This window comes from Vipera berus, assembly GCF_964194415.1.
Source record: "Vipera berus genome assembly, chromosome: 6".
NCBI classification, from domain to species: domain Eukaryota; kingdom Metazoa; phylum Chordata; class Lepidosauria; order Squamata; family Viperidae; genus Vipera; species Vipera berus.
In genome coordinates, this window is record NC_138208.1 from 27,408,901 (window position 1) to 27,428,570 (window position 19,670).

The 19,670-nt window shown below is 39.3% G+C and overlaps 1 protein-coding gene across 5 annotated transcripts in view; it reads right to left on the reverse strand.

Annotated features, from left to right (window-relative positions):
• The window catches only part of ST7 (suppression of tumorigenicity 7), a 189,005-nt gene that overhangs the window by 58,551 nt on the left and 110,784 nt on the right, over positions 1–19,670 (reverse strand). For 4 of the 5 annotated variants that reach the window (XM_081331183.1, XM_081331182.1, XM_081331186.1 and 1 more), the window contains 3 exons: positions 3,900–4,059; positions 2,348–2,402; positions 71–186 (listed from right to left, as the gene is read on the reverse strand). In XM_081331183.1, coding sequence (XP_081187309.1) covers positions 71–186; positions 2,348–2,402; positions 3,900–4,059 — 331 coding nt within the window. Of the gene's footprint in view, positions 1–70; positions 187–2,347; positions 2,403–3,899; positions 4,060–18,991; positions 19,041–19,670 lie in introns of those variants that run through there. The other variant, XM_081331185.1, reaches the window with a different exon arrangement.

Sequence of the window (19,670 nt, forward strand, 5' to 3'; positions counted from 1 at the left end):
TTATCCCCAATTTCTTAAAACAGACTTTACAATTTGCTACAAATTCAAATAAATTTAGTAAAATTCTTACTTGCATCTGCAGGCCTTAAATGGTCAGTATCACATGTGAAAAATGTTTGATGATCTTGTGCTGAAAGATTCATATCGTAATATGTCAATGGTTCTCTTCCAGTCACCCAGGTGTATCTGCAAATAGAGTTATGTTTTGTGCATTCAGGACAGATGTGCAGGATGAGAAATTGTAAAAATAAACATCATATTTATATTTATATTTATTAAATTTTTATACCGCCCTTCTCCCGAAGGACTCAGGGCAGTGTACAGGGCAATAAATATAAAAACAAAGTACAAAAGTTAAAAAACAATTAAATATTATGCCCGAATATAAACAGTAATTAAAAACCATGTTAAAACCCCAACCCTTAACCCATCAAACCAGGCCGGATTACTCGAATAAATAAGTTTTTAGATCCCGCCCGAAGGAGCGAAGATCGGGGGCCATCCGGAGCTCGACCAGCAAGCGGTTCCACAGGTCTGGCGTGCCCACAGAGAACGCCCTCCCCCTAGGGGCCACCAATCGACATTCTTTGATCAGAGGCACCCTGAGGAGGCCCTCTCTGTGGGAGCGCACTGGACGGAGGGAAGTTGACGCTGGCCGCAGGTGTTGCCGTAGGTAATCCGGACCCATGCCATGTAGGGCTTTGTAAGTCATTACCAACACCTTGAATCTCACCCGGAGGGCAACCGGCAGCCAATGCAGCTCGCGGAGCAAAGGTGTAACATGGGAGTATCGGGACACTCCCAACACAACTCGTGCGGCTGCATTCTGCACCAGTTGGAGCCTCCGAGTGGTCTTCAAGGGCAGCCCCATGTAGAGAGCATTACAGTAGTCCAGACGAGAGGTCATGAGCGCATGAGTGACTGTACGCAAGGCATCCCGGTCCAGATAGGGCCGCAACTGGCGCACCAGGCGAACCTGGGCAAAGGCCCCCCTAGTCACAGCTCCAATATGCTCTTCTAAAGAGAGCTGTGAGTCTAGTAGGACCCCCAAGTTGCGCGCCCTATCTACGGGGGGTAATAGCTCACCCCCCATGGCAAGAGATGGAATAATCTGAATTTCCCAGGATGCCGGCACGAACAGCCACTCAGTCTTGTCAGGGTTGAGCCGAAGCCTGTTCCTCCCCATCCAGACCCGGACCGCCTCCAGGTAACGGGACATCACGTCGAGGGCATCTCATTTATAATGTGGTGATTTTCCTTATGCTGCTTTTTCTTTTCGTAAAAATGTATCCACACACACCCTTCATCCTTCTTAATATAGTAACCTTCATCTACAAATCCAACTATGGTACTAAAAAGTGATTTTGGAAAGAATTTTAATTGCTTTAAGTTGAAGAAAAATTAAGAAGTTATTGAAGTAGTGATAGTGATATCGTTGATACACTGGAACATTTAATAAATTGAATTTAAAATAATCCTGAAGGCTGGCTTAATTGGTTTAAAATAGTCCTGGATGTACTTATGTCAGCTCTATAATATGTTTTGATTATGCTAAAGAAGCTACCCTATATTTAAAGAAGCTACTCTATTATTTTCAGCTTCTCCCCTTTATCTTGAGGCTTCTGATTTGGGAGGAGATGAAGCCAAGGTGGTTCAGGTACTCAAATTCAAATTCCCATTCAATCACAAAGCTCATTGGGGGACTTTGAGCTTAGTCTGATCTAGCTTACAGAACTGTTATAGTGAGGATTAAAATGATAGATAACTCCGCATTGAGTGCTTAAGAAAAATGTAGAAAAAGTAAAATATTGTTGTTAATGAGATTCTTGATACAGACTAATGGGAGGTACTAAAAGAAATTTACAAATTAGCATTGCCTGAATGAAATGGTAGTCTAGTTCATGCATTCATCATCCTTAAGTTTAGAATTATCTGGAGGACAGCAAGACCAACCTTAACAGATTCATGTACTTCGGCACTGTTATTCTTGGTATGCTGAAGTGGAAACTTCTGCAGGGGAATGTGTTTTCTTGTCCTGTTTTCCTATATATTTCCAAAAACTGAAGTCTAAACTATGCAGAGTACTTATCTATGCAGGGTAGTGTCAAGTGTTCATCCACCAACATAAGGACAAAGTAGAAGAGACTGGATCCAAAGTCCATTTATCCTTATTTGAACTATTTGCATAAGATAAACATCTGAAAGAGGCACCTGACTTCTTGAAATTTACTATGATGAGCTAATGCTTAAAACTACTTTCTAAATAGGCTAGCATATGTAACCAGTGTTTAAAAATAATTTCCAAACAGGCTAACATGTTTGAATAAGAAATCTACAAAGCACTCACCGGTTATATTCAGCTCCTCTAAACAGATTTAGGGGATTTCGCCAGACTTTACATTCTGCCACAAAAACAAAAATGCCTCTAATTATAATTGAATGCTAATATTTATTTGGAAACAAATTATATTCTAATTAGTTATCCCAGGTGGTACATCTGAAACACTTAAATAGACAACCAAATGGTAATAATGTATTTACTATAGATTTGGCACCTTTACGTACTGACACTTAAAATGTTATATTTAATAAGAATTATAATCACTTCTTTGATTTCACGAATTATTGGTACCTACAGAAACAAATGAAGATGGATGCTTTCCGATACTGTAAAATTACAAATACATCAAAACTCATTGAGGTAAAATAAACCGTTTCAATAAATATTTCTTTAAAAAGCAAACAGAATATGTTTCACAATGATTCCCAAGTATTTTATATGAGAATAAAAAGGTGATTTGTTAACAAAACAAACATTGCATAGATAATGTCCCTGAGGATAGCTTGAATAAAGTAACTTAATGAAAAGAACTGTCCTCTGAAAGCTATTTTCAGTTAAAACTTTTATATTGTAAATGATTTCATTCTAGATTAGCCATTTGCCAACTGTGATCTGGTGCCACAATTCATCCTGTGGGCATTAACACCAAGTAGCAAGTGGATTCACATGTGAGCTTAGAAATCAGAATTGTTGAAGTATTTTCTTTAGTCACTTTGGGCCTTCAGCAATGTTACACTAACTAGTTTACACTACAGATCAGCAGAATAATACAATAGTCAGCTTTTTCTAATCTTCTTCTGCTGTTATGTAATAAATAAGACTCCAGCTACTGATTATTTATTTGTATCCTATTATTAATTTTACAAATAAATCAAGGAAGCAAAGATATCCAACAAAACTTCCTCATCCTATTTTCCCCACAAAAACCACCCTGTGATGTGGGTTGAGCCGAGAGAGAATGACTGGCCCAAAGTCACCTAAAAGGATTTCATCACTAAGGCAGGATGTGAACTCACGCTCTCTGGCTTTCTAGTCTGTATTTTAACCATTAGATCACACTGATTTTATTAAATAATGTTACATTAACAAGAAAATAGAGAAATAAAGGCAGAGAACTCCATACTGTCTGAGAACCAATTTGGAGATTCCAGTACCCCATTTATCAAAATGGTTCCCTAGCTTTGTTTTGTTCTGACACAGTGAGCAGTAAAACTATGCAAGAATTTTAGTGGAAAATATAAAATAAAATAAAAATACACACAAACAAAAAACATTTTAAAAAAAACTTTCTGGCCCAGTCTTCAACCCTGGGATTTTCTTGTGATTTCTCACCAAGGCTGATTAGTGTTTGCAAAAGTGAGCAAATCAAGCTTTCCCAAATATATCAAACATCATAAATGATAAAAAAATAAGCAGTGATTTGCCCAATCTGCAGAAAGGGCTTTTAACTGATATAGTTAACTTGTCCTGCTTAAAATATAAAATAATTATTTAAATTAATTATTCATAATTAGCACATTGTTAAACTGAAATGATGATTAAATTATAATTATTTTACCTGAAACACTCTGACGGTTTGAATCTGAGTCCCCATTGTTTGTATTTGAATTACTGGGAGAATTATTGTCCACCCCACCCAGTAGAGGGCGCAAGTGACTCACAGAGACTTGCTCGATGAAGGAAGTTCCATACTTCCGAAAATACCACCATTCAAATATCTAAATCAGATGGAAAAACATGTAATTATTTGGCTTTTTAAGCTATTTCTACTGCCATTCACATTTACAGAATGTAAACTTAATACTGAAACATATTTTGGATAAAATATTTGTTATAATTTATACAGTGCTATGTGGTATACTAGATTTCCTATATATTAAAACAGGAAAAAGAAAGAATGGGTGGAAACATTGACAAGGAATGTGGACAAATGAAATAATAGATATTCTAAAATTTGAATGGGGAGCAGCACTAAGGGGAATGGTGAATGATCAGAAAAAAGATGTGTCTTTTGGGTAGAATTTGAATTCAACACATGGGGAAGGAGACTAAAAAACAAATCTAATGAGCAATGGAATTATTTGATAGTTCCCAAATAAGAAGTTAACTTAAATGGCTATTTTATTTCTATATTTCTGTGATTCATCCATGCTGATTCTACTTCATTTTATAGTTCCACTTATACCAGGGGAAAGCATCATATATATAAACCTATAACCAGCAGTGATCCTACAAGTGAAAAGCAGCAACATGAGATGTTCCACATATAGGGAAGAAAGGATCCAGCCAACTTTGAATGTATTGAATATGTTCCAACAGTTAGGAAATCAAGGAGAGGACTTCCACATCTCCCCAATGGAATGTAAGATCCTAGGCTTTTCCCTCTCTTAGGCTGGGGCTTATTGGCCAAGCAGTAGAAGTAGGGGAATTATTCTCATTCTCACACACTTATTATTGCACTATAAAAGCCCTTCAAGCAATGTGATGATTCTAAAGAAGAGGTAGAGACATAATAATGAATAGAAGATAACTGTTAAGCAAACGCATAAAAGCCTCAATACACAATTTCCAAGAACTTGTATTCAATATGACAGGAATGAAAAACCATTTTTCAATTAGTCTTAATAATTTCATAAAAGCTGCCATTATTTAAAAGACCAGCACACTGATTTTTTTAAAAGTGACAACCATTTATTTTTTTATAACACATTTGCAATAGGTAATATTTCTGCCGACCAGAAACCTGAGCATATACAGTAACAACAAACCTTACTTCACAGCTAAACGCAACTACTACACCATGCCAAACAGGAAGCCTACAGGAAAGGGGATAGAATGCTGTACAATCAGGCCAGGAATGTATTAATAAGGGAGATCAGAGCAGCAAAAAGAGGCTACTCTGAAAAGCTAAGAAATCATCTCTCAATAAATGAACTACCAAATGTTTGGAAAACCCTTAAAAATATCATTGGCTACAGCAAACTTCCTTCCCATGCTGAAGGGAATTGACAACTGGCAGATGATCTGAATGTGTTTTACTGTAGGTTTGAGAGGAAACCATTGCCACCTATCTTCACCCTCTCCCTTCTCAGATAGACCAACAGTCAAGTCTCCTACAACTGATTCCATTCCTCTGATCCCCCCACCTCTGGTGATCACAAAAAAAGATGTGGGAGGTCTATTTCAAAGACAAAAACCTGAGAAAACACCAGGCCCAGACAGGGTAACTCCTTCTTCCTTGAAAGTCTGTGCTAACCAACTGGCCTCCATCTTCATCTGTGTCAAGGTTGTGACAATTAAGAAATTGCAGCCATTTTACCTTTTGCTTTACTTGTGCTTTTTCTGTTGCTTGGGATTCTCAGACGTAGAAGGGGGTAATGCTTGAGTTTTTAAAGTTAGCCTAAACAATTGCAGCTGGGTGAGCTTCAAGGTCAATTCTAGATAAAGTTTTGGCAGGCTGTGAAGTGGGGAAGAGAGCCCACGTTTTAGATTAATTGGTGAATGTGATTTATGACAGCCTTTTTGGGGTGGGAATTGCAACTTGTTACATTGTATCAGGCAGGAGGGAACTTTAGTCTTGGGTTCAACTATGTATGTGCCAATACTCTGTTTCCTGAATAAAATGTTCTTTAAGGAAGAAATCTTTGCCTTGAAGTTTTTAATTGATTTCATCTATCGGAACCATGACATTAACCCAAGACTCCCTTTTTCTTTAAATTTATGGGGTCCTGAGCTCCAGTCACCTACCCAAAGCAAAGGAAGGCTGACAAAGACTCAGGGAAGATCCCAAAATGGAGAAGAAGAAGGAACTTGTCACCAGCACCATAATCACAGCTACTACATCAGTGTATGGAGTGCAGGCCATCACACCGAGAGTGTGGTTTCTAAGACTCCAGCAGCAGGGGCAAGACCAAAGACATGAGAGCATATCTGGTCATCGAAATGCACCCTGCCTAGCAGAGACTCATGGCATTCAGAGATGGCCCAGCCGAAGATGAATTCTTCAGAGGCCACTGAAGTTGATTTCCATTGATTGCCTCCCAGGAATCATGCTCTCCTGATCGTAGAGCAGCTAAGCAGGTGGTGCCATCAGATAAGTCAAGTGAGTGGAAGTATCTGGACTTCCGGGTGGTAAGGCTCCACTGATGGCAGCCGTTCCGGCCGTCAGCCGCGCTGTTTTCCGTAGAGCCGCTAAAAACAGCAACGATCAGCTGTTTAGTGGCTCGGAAACCTGCTCCTCAGGAGAAGAGGAGGGGGTGAGCGCTTAGGTAGGGGTAGAGCTCCCCTAGATCACCAGAGTTTAAACTCTGGTGGTTGAAGGGTGTGAGCCCCCCCGAAGCCTGAGTTTGCTCTGGACTCCGGGACGCCTCTGCTCCAAGGCTTTGGAGCAGAGCAGGACGCTGCAACCATCCCTGCCATCGATATTTAACTGCGGATTACTTGGATGCAGGCAGAGCTGTGCAGGAGAATGCTGTAATAGCAAGTATCTGAACTTTAACTCAGAGTATTTTGAGAGAAAAAGTTGCAAGTGGTGCGGAAAGTGAAAGTGCGCAATAGAAATAAACGGGTGTTAAAATGGCTTCTAAATCAACCAAAGTTCCTAGAAGTACTGGTGCCTCACCAGTTCAGCATTCTTCATTACAGGCTTTGATGCCTCCTCCTGTGGCACCCGCACCCGCACCAGCTTTAACAATAAAAGATTTGCAGGATGCTTTAAAAATACAATCCCAACAAATAGCTGAACTTATTGAGGAGAAGAATACTGAAATAAGAGCAGACATTTTGGCTGCATTTCAAGGGCTTGCAGTATGTATTGAGCGTCTGGATGATCGTGTGGAAGAGCTCAGTCAAAACAATATGAGATTAGATGCTAAAATGCTGGATGCTGAAAATGTGATGGAAAAGATTGATGATGATGTAGTGATGTTACAATACCGAGACATGGAATTTGCTGTGAGGATCAGAGATTTAAAAGAAGATCCTAAGGAAGATTTGAAAGAATTACTGGCACAGGCCCTTGAACAGGTTTCGGAGCGTCCAGCAGAAGATATTATGGGGGATATAGATAAAATATTTCATGTTAACTCTTGGATTGCAAGACAAAGAAAGTTACCCAGAGATGTGGTGGTTTATTTTACAAAGAGAGCAATCAGAAATGTGGTTATTCAAGCCTTCTACAACAATAGATTTACAGTGGCTGAGCAAGAAGTTTTAATTCTGAAAGAGATTTCTCCAAGAATTTTAAGGAAAAGAAAAGAATTTGCTTTTTTGGCAGAAGAATTAAGGAAACGGCAGATTCAGTTTAGATGGGAGATTCCAGTAGGTATGGCGGTGATGTACGCTGGTGTGTGATATCATCTTAATACAGTTTTGCAGGCACGAAATTTTTATGCCAATATTTTGAAGGCAGGCTCTCCGCCATCTTCAGAATTTAAAGGAAGGAATGGTGAAGGAGAGCATCAGTCACGAATGGAGAGTATACAAGGAGCTGAAGGAGTTACTCTGCAGAAAGATAGAAAATCCCAGCAAACTACAGGAGTGGATCAGACCCAGGCACCAATGGAAGAGGTTAGAGAACAAAGAATGACACGGGCTGCAGTCAGACGAATGAGGCAAGAACAAGAACAACAGAAAGTTACAATTACATCTCAAAAACTTACTTACAGTGAAGCAGTGGGAGGAGCGAAACTGAAGAGAGTGCAGGTGGTTTTGGAAGAGGCACTCCGAAAGCTTCAGGTCGCAAAAGATGGCAACAAAGTTTCTAACTTGGAATGTTAATGGATTAAATTCCCCGCACAAGAGAAAGAAAGTATTTCAGTATTTAAAACAATTTAGAAATGATGTTATTTGTTTACAGGAAACGCATATTCGAGCAGCTGATCAAAAGTATTTCATAAACTTTAGGCTGGGCACACAGTTTATTGCCTCTGCTCCTGACAAGAAAAATAGAGTTGTTATTTATGTTAAGAACAATTTAACAGCTAATTTAATTGAAACAGATAAACAAGGAAGATATGTTATAACTGAACTATTAATAGAAGGCAAGAAAATACTTTTGGTTGGATTATATGCTCCTAATCAACAGCAAGGAAAATTTTATAAACTATTACATAGCAAGATCATTCAATGGGATTACAAATCTTGTATTTTTATGGGAGATTGGAATGGGGTTTTGGATGTACAAATGGACAAAAAAGGCCTTTTTAGAAGTACACCAAGTCATGCTAGATTGCCTAAATCTTTTTTTGAGATGAAAGACGTCTTGGAATTGAGAGATGTTTGGAGAGAAAGAAATTTGCAAGAAAACGACTTTACTTTTTTCTCCGATAGGCATCAATCTTTCTCCAGGATTGATTTTGTATTAATTACCAATGATTTTTTTCTAGGATTAAGAAGATTAAGATATGTCCAAGAAATATATCAGATCATAGTCCAGTATGGTTGGAAATAGAAAAAGACAATGGAGACAGACGGTCTTGGCGACTAAATGAAAATTTGTTTAGATATCAAGAAAATGTGGAAGAGTGTAAAAAACAGATGAATTTTTAATATGAATATGTACAAGAGTACTTCTATTGAGATGGTTTGGGATGCAAGTAAAGCTTATATGAGAGGAGTGTTAATATATTTGAATAATAAATACAGACGTAAACTGGAACATAGGCAAAAAGAATTAGAGGAGGAAATTAAGAGGAAAGAGAAGGCCTTAATTTTGAATCCATCTGATGGGAAGATTAAAGAGGTAATTACTTTATTAAGAGGCCAGTTTGATATATTGATGGCAGATCAAGTGGCAACCAATTTACAGTATGCTAAACATAATACCTTTTGTAATGCTAATAAGCCAGATAGGTGGTTAGCTTACTTGTTAAGGAAGAAACAAAGGTCACGTAATATAGATAGAATACAGTACAAGGGTAAAGTGGTGTTTCAGAAGAATCTTATTAAAAAGGCCTTTGTTGATTTTTATTCTAAGTTGTATGTTAGAGACAAGATTTGAGATGTAGATATAGATAGATATTTACGAGAAGTTAATATACCTGTTCTTACACAAGAGCAAAGGGAAGGGATGAATCAATTGATAAATGATGAAGAAATTATTTTAGCAATTAAGCAATTAAAGGTGAGTAAAGCACCAGGAACAGACGGTTTGACTGCCATCTATTATAAAGATTTACAGTCAGAAATGGTGAAACCTTTAAGAGAATTGTTTAGGACAATTCAATTGGGAGGAGAAGTGCCTCCATCGTGGAAAACAGCCTCTATATCATTGATTCCGAAGGAAGATCAAGATGTTACTCAAGCCAAAAGCTATAGGCCAATATCGCTTTTAAATACTGACTACAAGATATTTGCAAAAAGTTTAGCAAATAGATTAATGAAGGTAATGCAGCAAATGATTCATAGTGACCAAACTGGATTTATAAGTGGTAGACAAATGAAGAATAATGTGAGACATATTGTAGACTTATTGGAATTTTTGGACAGAAATAACCAGGTCCCTGCTGCGCTGATCTTTTTGGATGCTGAAAAAGCCTTTGATCAATTGGACTGGCAATTTTTCTTTAAGGCATTGGAGAAAATGGAGTTTGGGGATAATTTTTTACAACCTATTAGGGCAATATATCAGAAGCAAACAGCTCAAATAATAGTTAATGGTAGTCTGACAAAAACATGTAACATTGAAAAGGGTACAAGACAGGGGTGTCCGTTGTCACCTTTGCTGTTTGTTTTAACATTGGAAATATTATTGACTAAAATACGAGATTCAAATAAAATTAAGAAAATTAAAATAAGAGATCAAGATTATAGATTGAGAGCGTTTGTGGATGACCTGGTTATTACAGTAAGTCAACTGACTTATTCAGTTGTAGAGTTGATGGAGATAATAACTTCATATGGGAAAGTCTCTGGATTTAAGATAAATACACAAAAAACTAAAATATTGTCTAAAAATATGACTACAGAACAAAAGGTTGTTTTAGAAGAGTTAACGGGATTTGGAATAGTTAAAAAGATTAAATATTTGTGGGTATATCTTTCAGCTTCAAATGTGAAATTATATAAAAATAATTACAAATTGTTATGGTCAAAAATACAAAAAGAGCTAGATGGTTGAAAAAAATTACAATTATCCTTATTGGGAAGAATTGCAGCAGTAAAAATGAATGTTTTGCCAAAATTTTTCTTTTTGTTTCAAATGATACCTATACTTAAAAAAGATTTAAATTTGGAGGAATGGCAGAAAGGTATTAATAAATTGTTTGGGCAGGGAAAAAACCACGAGTTAAATTTAAGATAATTTAAGATATACGTGAAAAAGGTGGTCTTAAAATGCCTAATCTTAAATTATACTATGAGGCTGCTGCTCTATCTTCAATTAGTGATTGGTTTAATTTAACACAAGGGAGATTATTAAATCTCGAGGGTTATGATTTGTTATTTTGTTGGCATGCATATTTATTGTATGATAAGAAGGTGAATAATGTTTTTAAGATACATATATTAAGGTATGCTCTGTTGCGAGTATGGAAAAAATATAGACATAAGTTAAATTATAAAATACCAATTTGGGCAATACCTAAACATGCAATAGAAAATATAAATGTTGGATTTAAACATGATGTGATTACATACAAAGAAATTTTAAGGATAGAAAGGAATGTATGGCAATTAAAGCCATATAATATTTTAAAAGAAGAAAAGATTGTACAAACTTGGTTTCAGTATGGGCAGTTGCAAGCAAGATGGAAAGAAGATCAGAAACCCTAAAAAACTAGCAAGTATGTATCCGAACTGCCAGCCCAAATGTTGGAGGTGTGGTTGTGAGGATGCAACGTATTATCATATATGGTGGACTTGTAAAAAAGTAAAAGCTTTTTGGATTAAAATTTGGTGGAACATGCAAAAGATATTTAAGAAAAAGATAAGGTTTTCTCCACAGTTGTTTTTGTTGGGTATTATTACAGATTTTACTGTTATAGATACTAAATTGATGTTGAATTTAATTACGGCAGCAAGACTTTTAGTAGCGCAATATTGGAAGAAGGAGGAACTACCTACTATAGAAGAGTGGACTTTGAAAGTTTCTAACTTGGCAGAAATGGCAAAGCTTTCAGCATATTTGAAAGAACAATCGCAACAGAGATATATTGTGGAATGGAGAAGATGGATCGAATATATTCAGAATAAATATGGGACTAAAAAGTTTCATTTAGCATTTGAATAAGTAGTGGTTTTATAAGATGTATTATTAGTTATTTGTTATTTGTTAGTAATATACTTATGTTTATGGAGAGTTAAAGTGTGATAGAATTTAATGTTTTATTTTTGTTGTTAGCATATTGTAGCTTAGGTTTGTAAGTTTATACCCTGTATTCAGCTCTGGGAAGTGGGGGAGGGGGGAGGGGCGGGGGGGAGGGGCGGGGGAGTGAGTGAGTGTTTTTTTGTTTTTTTCTATTTAAAAAATGTACTGTAAAACTTTTCATTAAAAAAAAGTGAGTGGAAGTATCTGACAGCAATCCAAAGCCAGTCAGTTGAGCATTTTGACAGAGACCCTGAGAAGTTAACTTTCTTTTTGAACCAAGTGTGTTCCTACATAAATTGAAATGCCAATGCCTACCCGGACACTGCTGCAATGGTTGATGTCATAGTGGCAAACCTGGAGGGGGAGGCATCAGAGTGGCTGAATAACTTGCACAATGAACGAGTGCTGGAGCTATGGGACTAAAACCTGTTCATCCAAGGACTAAGTGCCAGGTTCAAGGACAAATCTATAGCTCTGCAGGCAGAGAAGGACATTCATGAAGTGAAACAGGCAGGCAGAGCAGCGAAAGAATATGTGCGTGAATTCTGGAGGGTCGCAGGTCTTATTGAGCAGTGGCCAGAACGATCCCTGGTGCACCATTTCAACAGCCTGGACACCGATCTGTTCCAAGCATGTATCTATCATGGGATTCCTGATCAACTGCAGGAGTCGTACTGGGTGGCAGTAAAGATGGACATCAACCTGACCCGCTGTAAGAAGCCAACAACTCCCACACCAGAACCAAGGCCAGAACTGGTGAAATGACCACCACCTCATTGACTTCTAGCAGCAAGAGCGGTGGAACCTCCCAGACCATCTTCAGCCCCGCCAATCAAATGTTTTAGATGTGACCAGCCAGGTCACCAGGCAGCGGCTTGCCATGTCCCATTGCCACAGCAGAGAGGCAGCTCAGCCACACCTGAGAAATGAAAAGTAGGCTTCCAGTTCTGGATCATGGCACTGCCAGACGCGTAAGGTGATTGCTCCTCAGATCTGGCTTTCTTTCACTGGGGGGGCCCTGTAAAGGGGTCAAAAGTCCCCCTGGAGGGGCAACAAGTGGGGGAGAGGACCCTCCGATCATGGTGGAAGGCCCTCCCGTCAATCTGGAGCAGCTCTTCAGACCAACAAAGAAAGACTCGGCCACTCCCATGGCCGATCACTTCTGCTGAGTGTAACAGGATTATGACAAAGCAACCAGAATGATTGAATAGAAAAGAAATATTATACAAATATGATTATTATTTTAGGAATATTGAAAAAAATTATATATTCAATTGTTATTTATCAAAACAATAAGAATTGTATTAAAGTTTGCAAAAGAGGTTATTTTGGGAAAGAGGAAATCAACTAATATTAATACGTGGAATATGGATTATAGAAATTAACTGTTAATGATTTTTTTTGCAAATGTAACCCAGACAATACATTGTTCACCAATTATTGAGTGATTTATGTTTTTTCTTTTAAAAAAAATCAAAAAAATATATTATTAAAAAAAGGAAGGGATTTTATCCCTATGCCTGAATACTCCCAAGATCTCCCTGCCTCTCAGACATTAGACCACTGGGTGTCAGCTTGGAGGGGGATGTGGGACAATGCCAAGAAAGCATTGAAGAAACCTTCAGAAATGTATAAAAACAAGCTGATAAGAAAAGAGCTCCCCAGAGGTCATTTCGCGTGGGGGAAAAGGTGTCATGGTTCCGACAGATGAAACTCTTCAAAGAACTTCGAGACATTGTTTACCTTTAAGAATCTTTATTTGAGAAGCATAGCATTGGCACTTACATAGCCAAAGCCAAAATCTGAATTCCCCTCCCCTGAGCACATAGTATCAAAGTACAATTCCCTCCTCTAATTTACAGTCATAAATCACATTCTCCAATTAGTTTGAAATGCAGACTCTCCCTCCAGTTCTCCAGCACACCAATTCTTATCATCTCTTATTTTAAAAACCTTGATTCTAACATTGGTTACAATATTGTTATGTCTAACTAAACTCCAATGCACATTCCTCCCCCCCCCAGTATCATCTAATTCTAACTCTAATTCTAAGAGTAAAACATAAGAAGGAAAATGGTTGCATCTCCATATGTTGTCAAAGCAAAAACATCCAATGTTAGGCAGCATTGATATCCGCCCCCCCCCCCACAAAAAGGACAGATCCTGTAACGTAAACAAAAGCATATGTTAGGGTCTGTCCCTCGGTTTGTTAGGGTGTTTCCTATAGAAACTTTTGATGATTCTGTTGGCTTTCACATCGCTAGATTTCACCCAAGTGGCTTCAGACAGCGAGTATCCTTTCCATAGTACTAGGTATTGCAATTTCCCTTTAAAAATTCTAGAGTCAAGAATATGCTTTACTTCATAGTGAGTTTGACCCGCTAGCACAAGGGGGCCAGGTGCCTTCTTAGGGGGAGGTCTTAAAGTGGAACCCTGAAAAGCTTTCAACAAGATGCAATGGAAGACAGGGTGAACCCTGCCTAAAAGCCTAGGGAGTTTTAATTCTACTGTGAGCGGGTTAATGATCTTTATGATGGGGAAAGGCCCCAAGAATTTTGGTCCTAATTTCTTACTGGGTAATTTGAGATGTAAATATTTAGTCGACAGATAAACTTTTTCCCCAACTTGGAATGTTCTTTGAGGAGCCCTCTTTTTATCTGCCTACTTTTTATAGGTCTCGGAAGTCTTTTTTAAAGCAGTCTTCGTGGCTCTCCAAACTTCTTCCCACCCCCTCACCCATTGATCAAGTGCCTGAGAAGCGGAAAGCACCTGTGGGTATTTAGATATTGGACTGAACTCTTTTCCTGTGGCTACTCTGAAAGGCATGAAGCCGGTGCTGCTGTGAACAGAGTTATTGTAAGCCACCTCTGCAAAAGGGAGGAGGCCCATCCAGTTGGTTTGTTTGTATGAAATATAGCATCTGAGATATTGCTCCACCACCTTGTTAGAGGATTCCACAGCTCTATTAGTAGATGGATTAAAAGCAGATGATAGATCTTGAGATGATCCAATTAATCTAAGAAAGTTTCTTCAAAAATTAGCTGTGAACTGCACCCCCCTGTCCGAAATTATTTGTTTAAGGGCACCATGCAGCCAGTAGATATGTTTCAAGAACAGTTTAGTCAGTCGTTGGGCAGGTGAGTCCTTTGCAGGTGATGAAGTGAGCCTGCTTTGAAAACAGGTCTATCACAGTCTAGATGAGTGTATTTCTTCTACTTTCAGGTAGGTCTACTATAAAATCCATAGCAATTTCTTCCTATGGTTGAGAAGGGTCTGCCACTGGCTGCAGTAACTCAGGAGTTATCTCTGGAATTCTTTTCATGGTGGCACATACAGTACAACTCTTGACATAATTTTCCACATCCTGTTTTAACCCCAGCCACCAAAACTGCCGGCAGATGAGGTGTAGGTTTTTTAAATACCCAAAGTGTCCAGCCTGTTTTACGTCATGGCTGTGTCTGAGAGCATTAAGACAGAAGGTTTCTGGGATGTACAATTTCCCTCCCTTGTAAGCCAAACCATCCCTGCATGTTAGGGAGGTTTGACTGTCCTTCAACCATTGATTGGTGAGGAGCTCTTGTTTTATTTTCTTTGCCCCAGGGTCATCAGAATTAGGGGCCCTGTGTGGCATGAGTTGAGCAGCAGCTTGTGGATTGGAGATAATTGCCTCATTAACCTCTTCGCACTGGCTTTTATACTGGGGCAATCTGGATAGAGCATCAGCTAGGAGGTTTTTCCTTCCCAGTATGTACTTTAGAGTGAAGTTAAAACAGTTAAAATACTGTGCCCACTGCACTTGTTTAGGGGACAGTTTGTGGGGAGTTTTCAGTGCTTCTAGATTTTTGTGATCTGTCCATATTTCAAAAGTCACCTTGCTCCCTTCTAGATAGTGCCTCCAATTTAATAAAGCCCAACCGATTGTGAAACCCTCCTTTTCCCATATTGCCCACCTCCTCTTGCTCTCACTAAATTTTTTCGAGGTGTAGGTGTAGGGTTGCAGGGTCCCACTTTGGTTCGTTTGCAGTATTATAGCTCCGACGGCCACGTCACTGGCATCGGCTTGAATTACAAAGGGTTCCCCTGGGCAGGGGTGCTTTAGGACCGGTTCAACAGCAAATAGTCTTTTTAAATTCTCAAAAGCAGTTAGTCCACGTTAGTGGTTGGCCCGGTCATGGCTTCCCTCCTCCTTTGCCTGTTTTTTTTTTATTGAAAAGTTTTACAATACATTTTATCTTTAACAATCCCTCCCCCCTCCCCCCACCCAACCCTTCCTAACCCTCCCTAACCCTCCCCCCCTTTCCCCCCTCCCCCCTCCCCGACTTCCCAGAGCTAAATACAAGGTATAAAAGTAGAAACAATCATAAACAACCATATGTTAACAACAATAAACTATTAAGTCTATCGCACTCTAGCTCATATGAAATGACTACAAGCAATACTAATATCACATAAAAAAACTTATACAAATGCTAAATGAAACTTTTTGGTCCCAATTTTTTGGCTGGGTCACCGTAACAACCAGATCGTCTGCAAACGCCCTCAGTCTATAATCCTGATCTCTAATTTGCATTCCCTTAATTTTTTCCGAATTTCGTATTTTAATCAATAATATCTCCAATGTTAAGATAAATAATAAAGGTGACAACGGACACCCTTGTCTTGTGCCCTTTTCAATATTACATACTTCAGTCAAACTATTATTTACTATTATTCGGGCTGTTTGTTTTTGATATAATGCCCTAATTGGTTGTAAGAATTTATCCCCAAAATTCATTTTATCTAAAACTTTCATCAAAAATTGCCAATCCAATTGATCAAAGGCTTTTTCGGCGTCTAAAAAGATCAGCGCCACAGGGATCTGGTTGTTCCTTTCCAAAAATTCCAACAAGTCTACTATATGCCTCACATTATTTTTCATTTGTCTACCACTGATAAACCCAGTTTGGTCCCCATGAATTATCTGTTGCAGAACCCTCATCAATCTGTTAGCTAAAACCTTAGCAAATATCTTGTAGTCCGTATTCAAAAGTGATATTGGTCTATAATTTCTTACTTGAGTGACGTCCTGATCTTCCTTCGGAATCAAAGAAATAAAGGCAGTTCTCCAAGACGGAGGCACCCTTCCTCCCCTTTGAATTGTCTGAAACAATTCCCTTAGTGGCTTTATCATCTCCAATTGTAGGTTTTTGTAGTACACCGCAGTCAGTCCATCCGTGCCTGGCGCTTTATCCATCTTCAATTGTTTAATTGCTAAAAGGATTTCTTCTTCTGTTATCAGTTGATTAATCTCTTCATTTTGTTCTTGTGTAAGAACCAGGATGTTAGCATTCCTCAAATATACATCAATATCTGCTTCATTAATCTTATCTTTAGCATATAATTTAGAGTAAAAGTCCAGAAAGGCTTCCTTGATAAGATCCTGTTGATACACAACCTTACCCTTATGTTCTATTTTATCTATGTTAGAAGCCCTTTGCTTCTTCCTTAACCTGTAGGCTAACCATCTGCCTGGTTTATTGGCATTGCAAAAAGTATTGTGCCTAGCAAACCATAAATTAGTTGCCACCTGATCAGCCATCAACTTATCAAATTGTCCTCTTAACAGATTAATAACCTCTTTGATCTTCACATCCAATGGATTCCGAATTAGGGCCTTTTCGTTTTCTCTAATTTCATTCTCCAATTCCTTCCTCCTAAATTCCAAGTTACGTCTGTATTTGTTATTCATATATATTAACACCCCTCTCATATAAGCTTTACTAGCATCCCAAACCATGTCCATAGAAGTGCCCTTATTCATGTTAGTTTCAAAAAAGTCCTTCATCTGTTTTTTACATTCTTCCACATTTCTCTGATTTCTAAACAAGTTCTCATTTAAGCGCCAAGAGCGCCTATCTCTATTATCCTTGTCAATCTCTAACCAAACTGGACTATGGTCAGACATAGTTCTTGGACAAATCTTTATCTTTTTAATCCTGGACTCCTTTGCCTGTTTTGAGTAGTTCTGTAAGGGGTAGGGCAATCTCGGCAAAGGAGGGAATGAATTGACAGTAGAAGTTGGAAAAACCTAAGAAGCTCTGGAGCTGTTTGTGAGTCCTTGGGGGCTGCCATTCAATTACAGCTTTCACTTTGGCTGGGTCCATTTCAGTGCCCTCATTGGAAATTCTATAGCCAAGATAATCTAGTCGGGTCTGGTGAAATTCACATTTTGACAGTTTGACATAAAGCTTGGCATTCAATAGTTTCTTTAATACTTCTCTCACCAGCTTTATATGATCAGTCATATTCGTGCTGTATATCAGGATGTCATCAAGATACACCAGAACCCCTTTGTATAAATGATCATTGTAGGGCCTCATTAATCAACTTCATGAATACCACTGGTGCCCCCTGTAACCCAAATGGCATGACTTTGAACTGATAGCTTCCCATGGGGCAGTTGAAGGCAGTCTTCCACTCATCTCCCTCCTTTATCCTCACCTGGTAATATGTCTCTCTCAGGTCTAATTTAGTGAAGACACTCCCCTTAGCCAGGTGGGTTAGTAAGTCCTGGGGGGAGGGGTATTTATTTTCCACACTCACTGCATTCCGAGATTTGTAATCAATGCAGAGACGAAGAGACCCAACTTTTTTTCTTTAAACAACACAGGGGCTCCCACAGCAGATTTGGCCTGTTCAATGAATTACCTCTCTAGGTTTTTATCCATGTATCATTGTATTTCTTCCATTTCAAGGGCAAACATAGCATACATTCTCGGTCGTGAGAGTTTGGCTCCTGGCAACAGTTCGATGGAACAATCATTTGGTCGTGGGGGGGGCAGGGCAGGGAATTGCACTCTTTCTTGCTAAATGCCTCTGCCAAATCCTGGTACTCGCGGGGGATGAGCAGCTCGCCTGGTTGCAGTGAGGCTGTCAGGCCCACATCCCAATGTTGAATCAGTGAGGGGCTTGGGTCCTATAGGTAGTCTCACAGTTCTCATTCCCTTCTCCCACCAGATAAATGGCTTCCATTTGTCCAGCCAGGCTAATCCTAGGATCACAGCCTCAGTCATTTTTGGAGCCACCAGAAAGCAAATGAACTCCCAGTGTTCACCTATTTCTAAGCATAAGGGCACAGTTAATTGTGTGACTAAAGTCCCTCCCCTTAGGGAGCCATCGGCTTGCTCAAACCACACAGGCTTGGAGAGCAGTTTTGCTCGTATGCCCATTTTTATGGCAAATGGCAAGCTAATAATACACTGGGAGCATCCAGAATCGACTAACACTTTTAAATCTACCTGTGCTCCCAAATTAGGGATTATGAGTTTGGCAGGTAGTGAAAAAGGTGGGACGTGTCAACTCACCATCAGCTCATCCTCCCTTTCGTCACTGTCGAAAGTGGGTAGTGCAGGGGCAGGTCCAGCCTGAGTCCCGTTATTCTCCTGCGTGGAGGATGTGACCTGGGCAACAGGCTCTTGTGTGATCCAGTTGGATTTTTCTCTCATTGGCTGCTGGGCAGGTTTCTTTCTTGCAGCTGATCCTGGTCTACTCTGCTGTTGCGTGTAGGGGAGTGGGCAATTCGCTGCTCGATGTCCCTGCTGTCCGCATCAAAAGCACTTGATCGGCGGGCCTGCAGGTGGCCTGGGACTTTCAGCAGCTGCAGCAGTTGTAGGTTTTTTGGAGGTAGTTGCCATTTGGGTTGCTCTGGCCTCAACTCGGCTTCTGGTGAGGGATGCTTCTTATAGACGGCAAGCTGAACATCTAGTCTTACCGCTCTCTGGTACCATTCTTGTAGCTGATCAGGTACTACTCAATAGATGCAGGCCTGAGAGAAGTGGTCATCTAATCCTTCTTTGAAGTGATGGACTAAGTACTGCTCAGGCCACCTCTCTATCCAACTGGCTATCTTGCAAAACTCTCATACGTACTCCAGAGCAAGCCTGCTGGCTTACTTTATCTTATGTATTTGTTCTTCTGCTTTGAGGGCAATGGAGGGGTCCTCAAACCCTGCTCTCAGTCCTAGGAGGAAGAGATGAGGTTCCT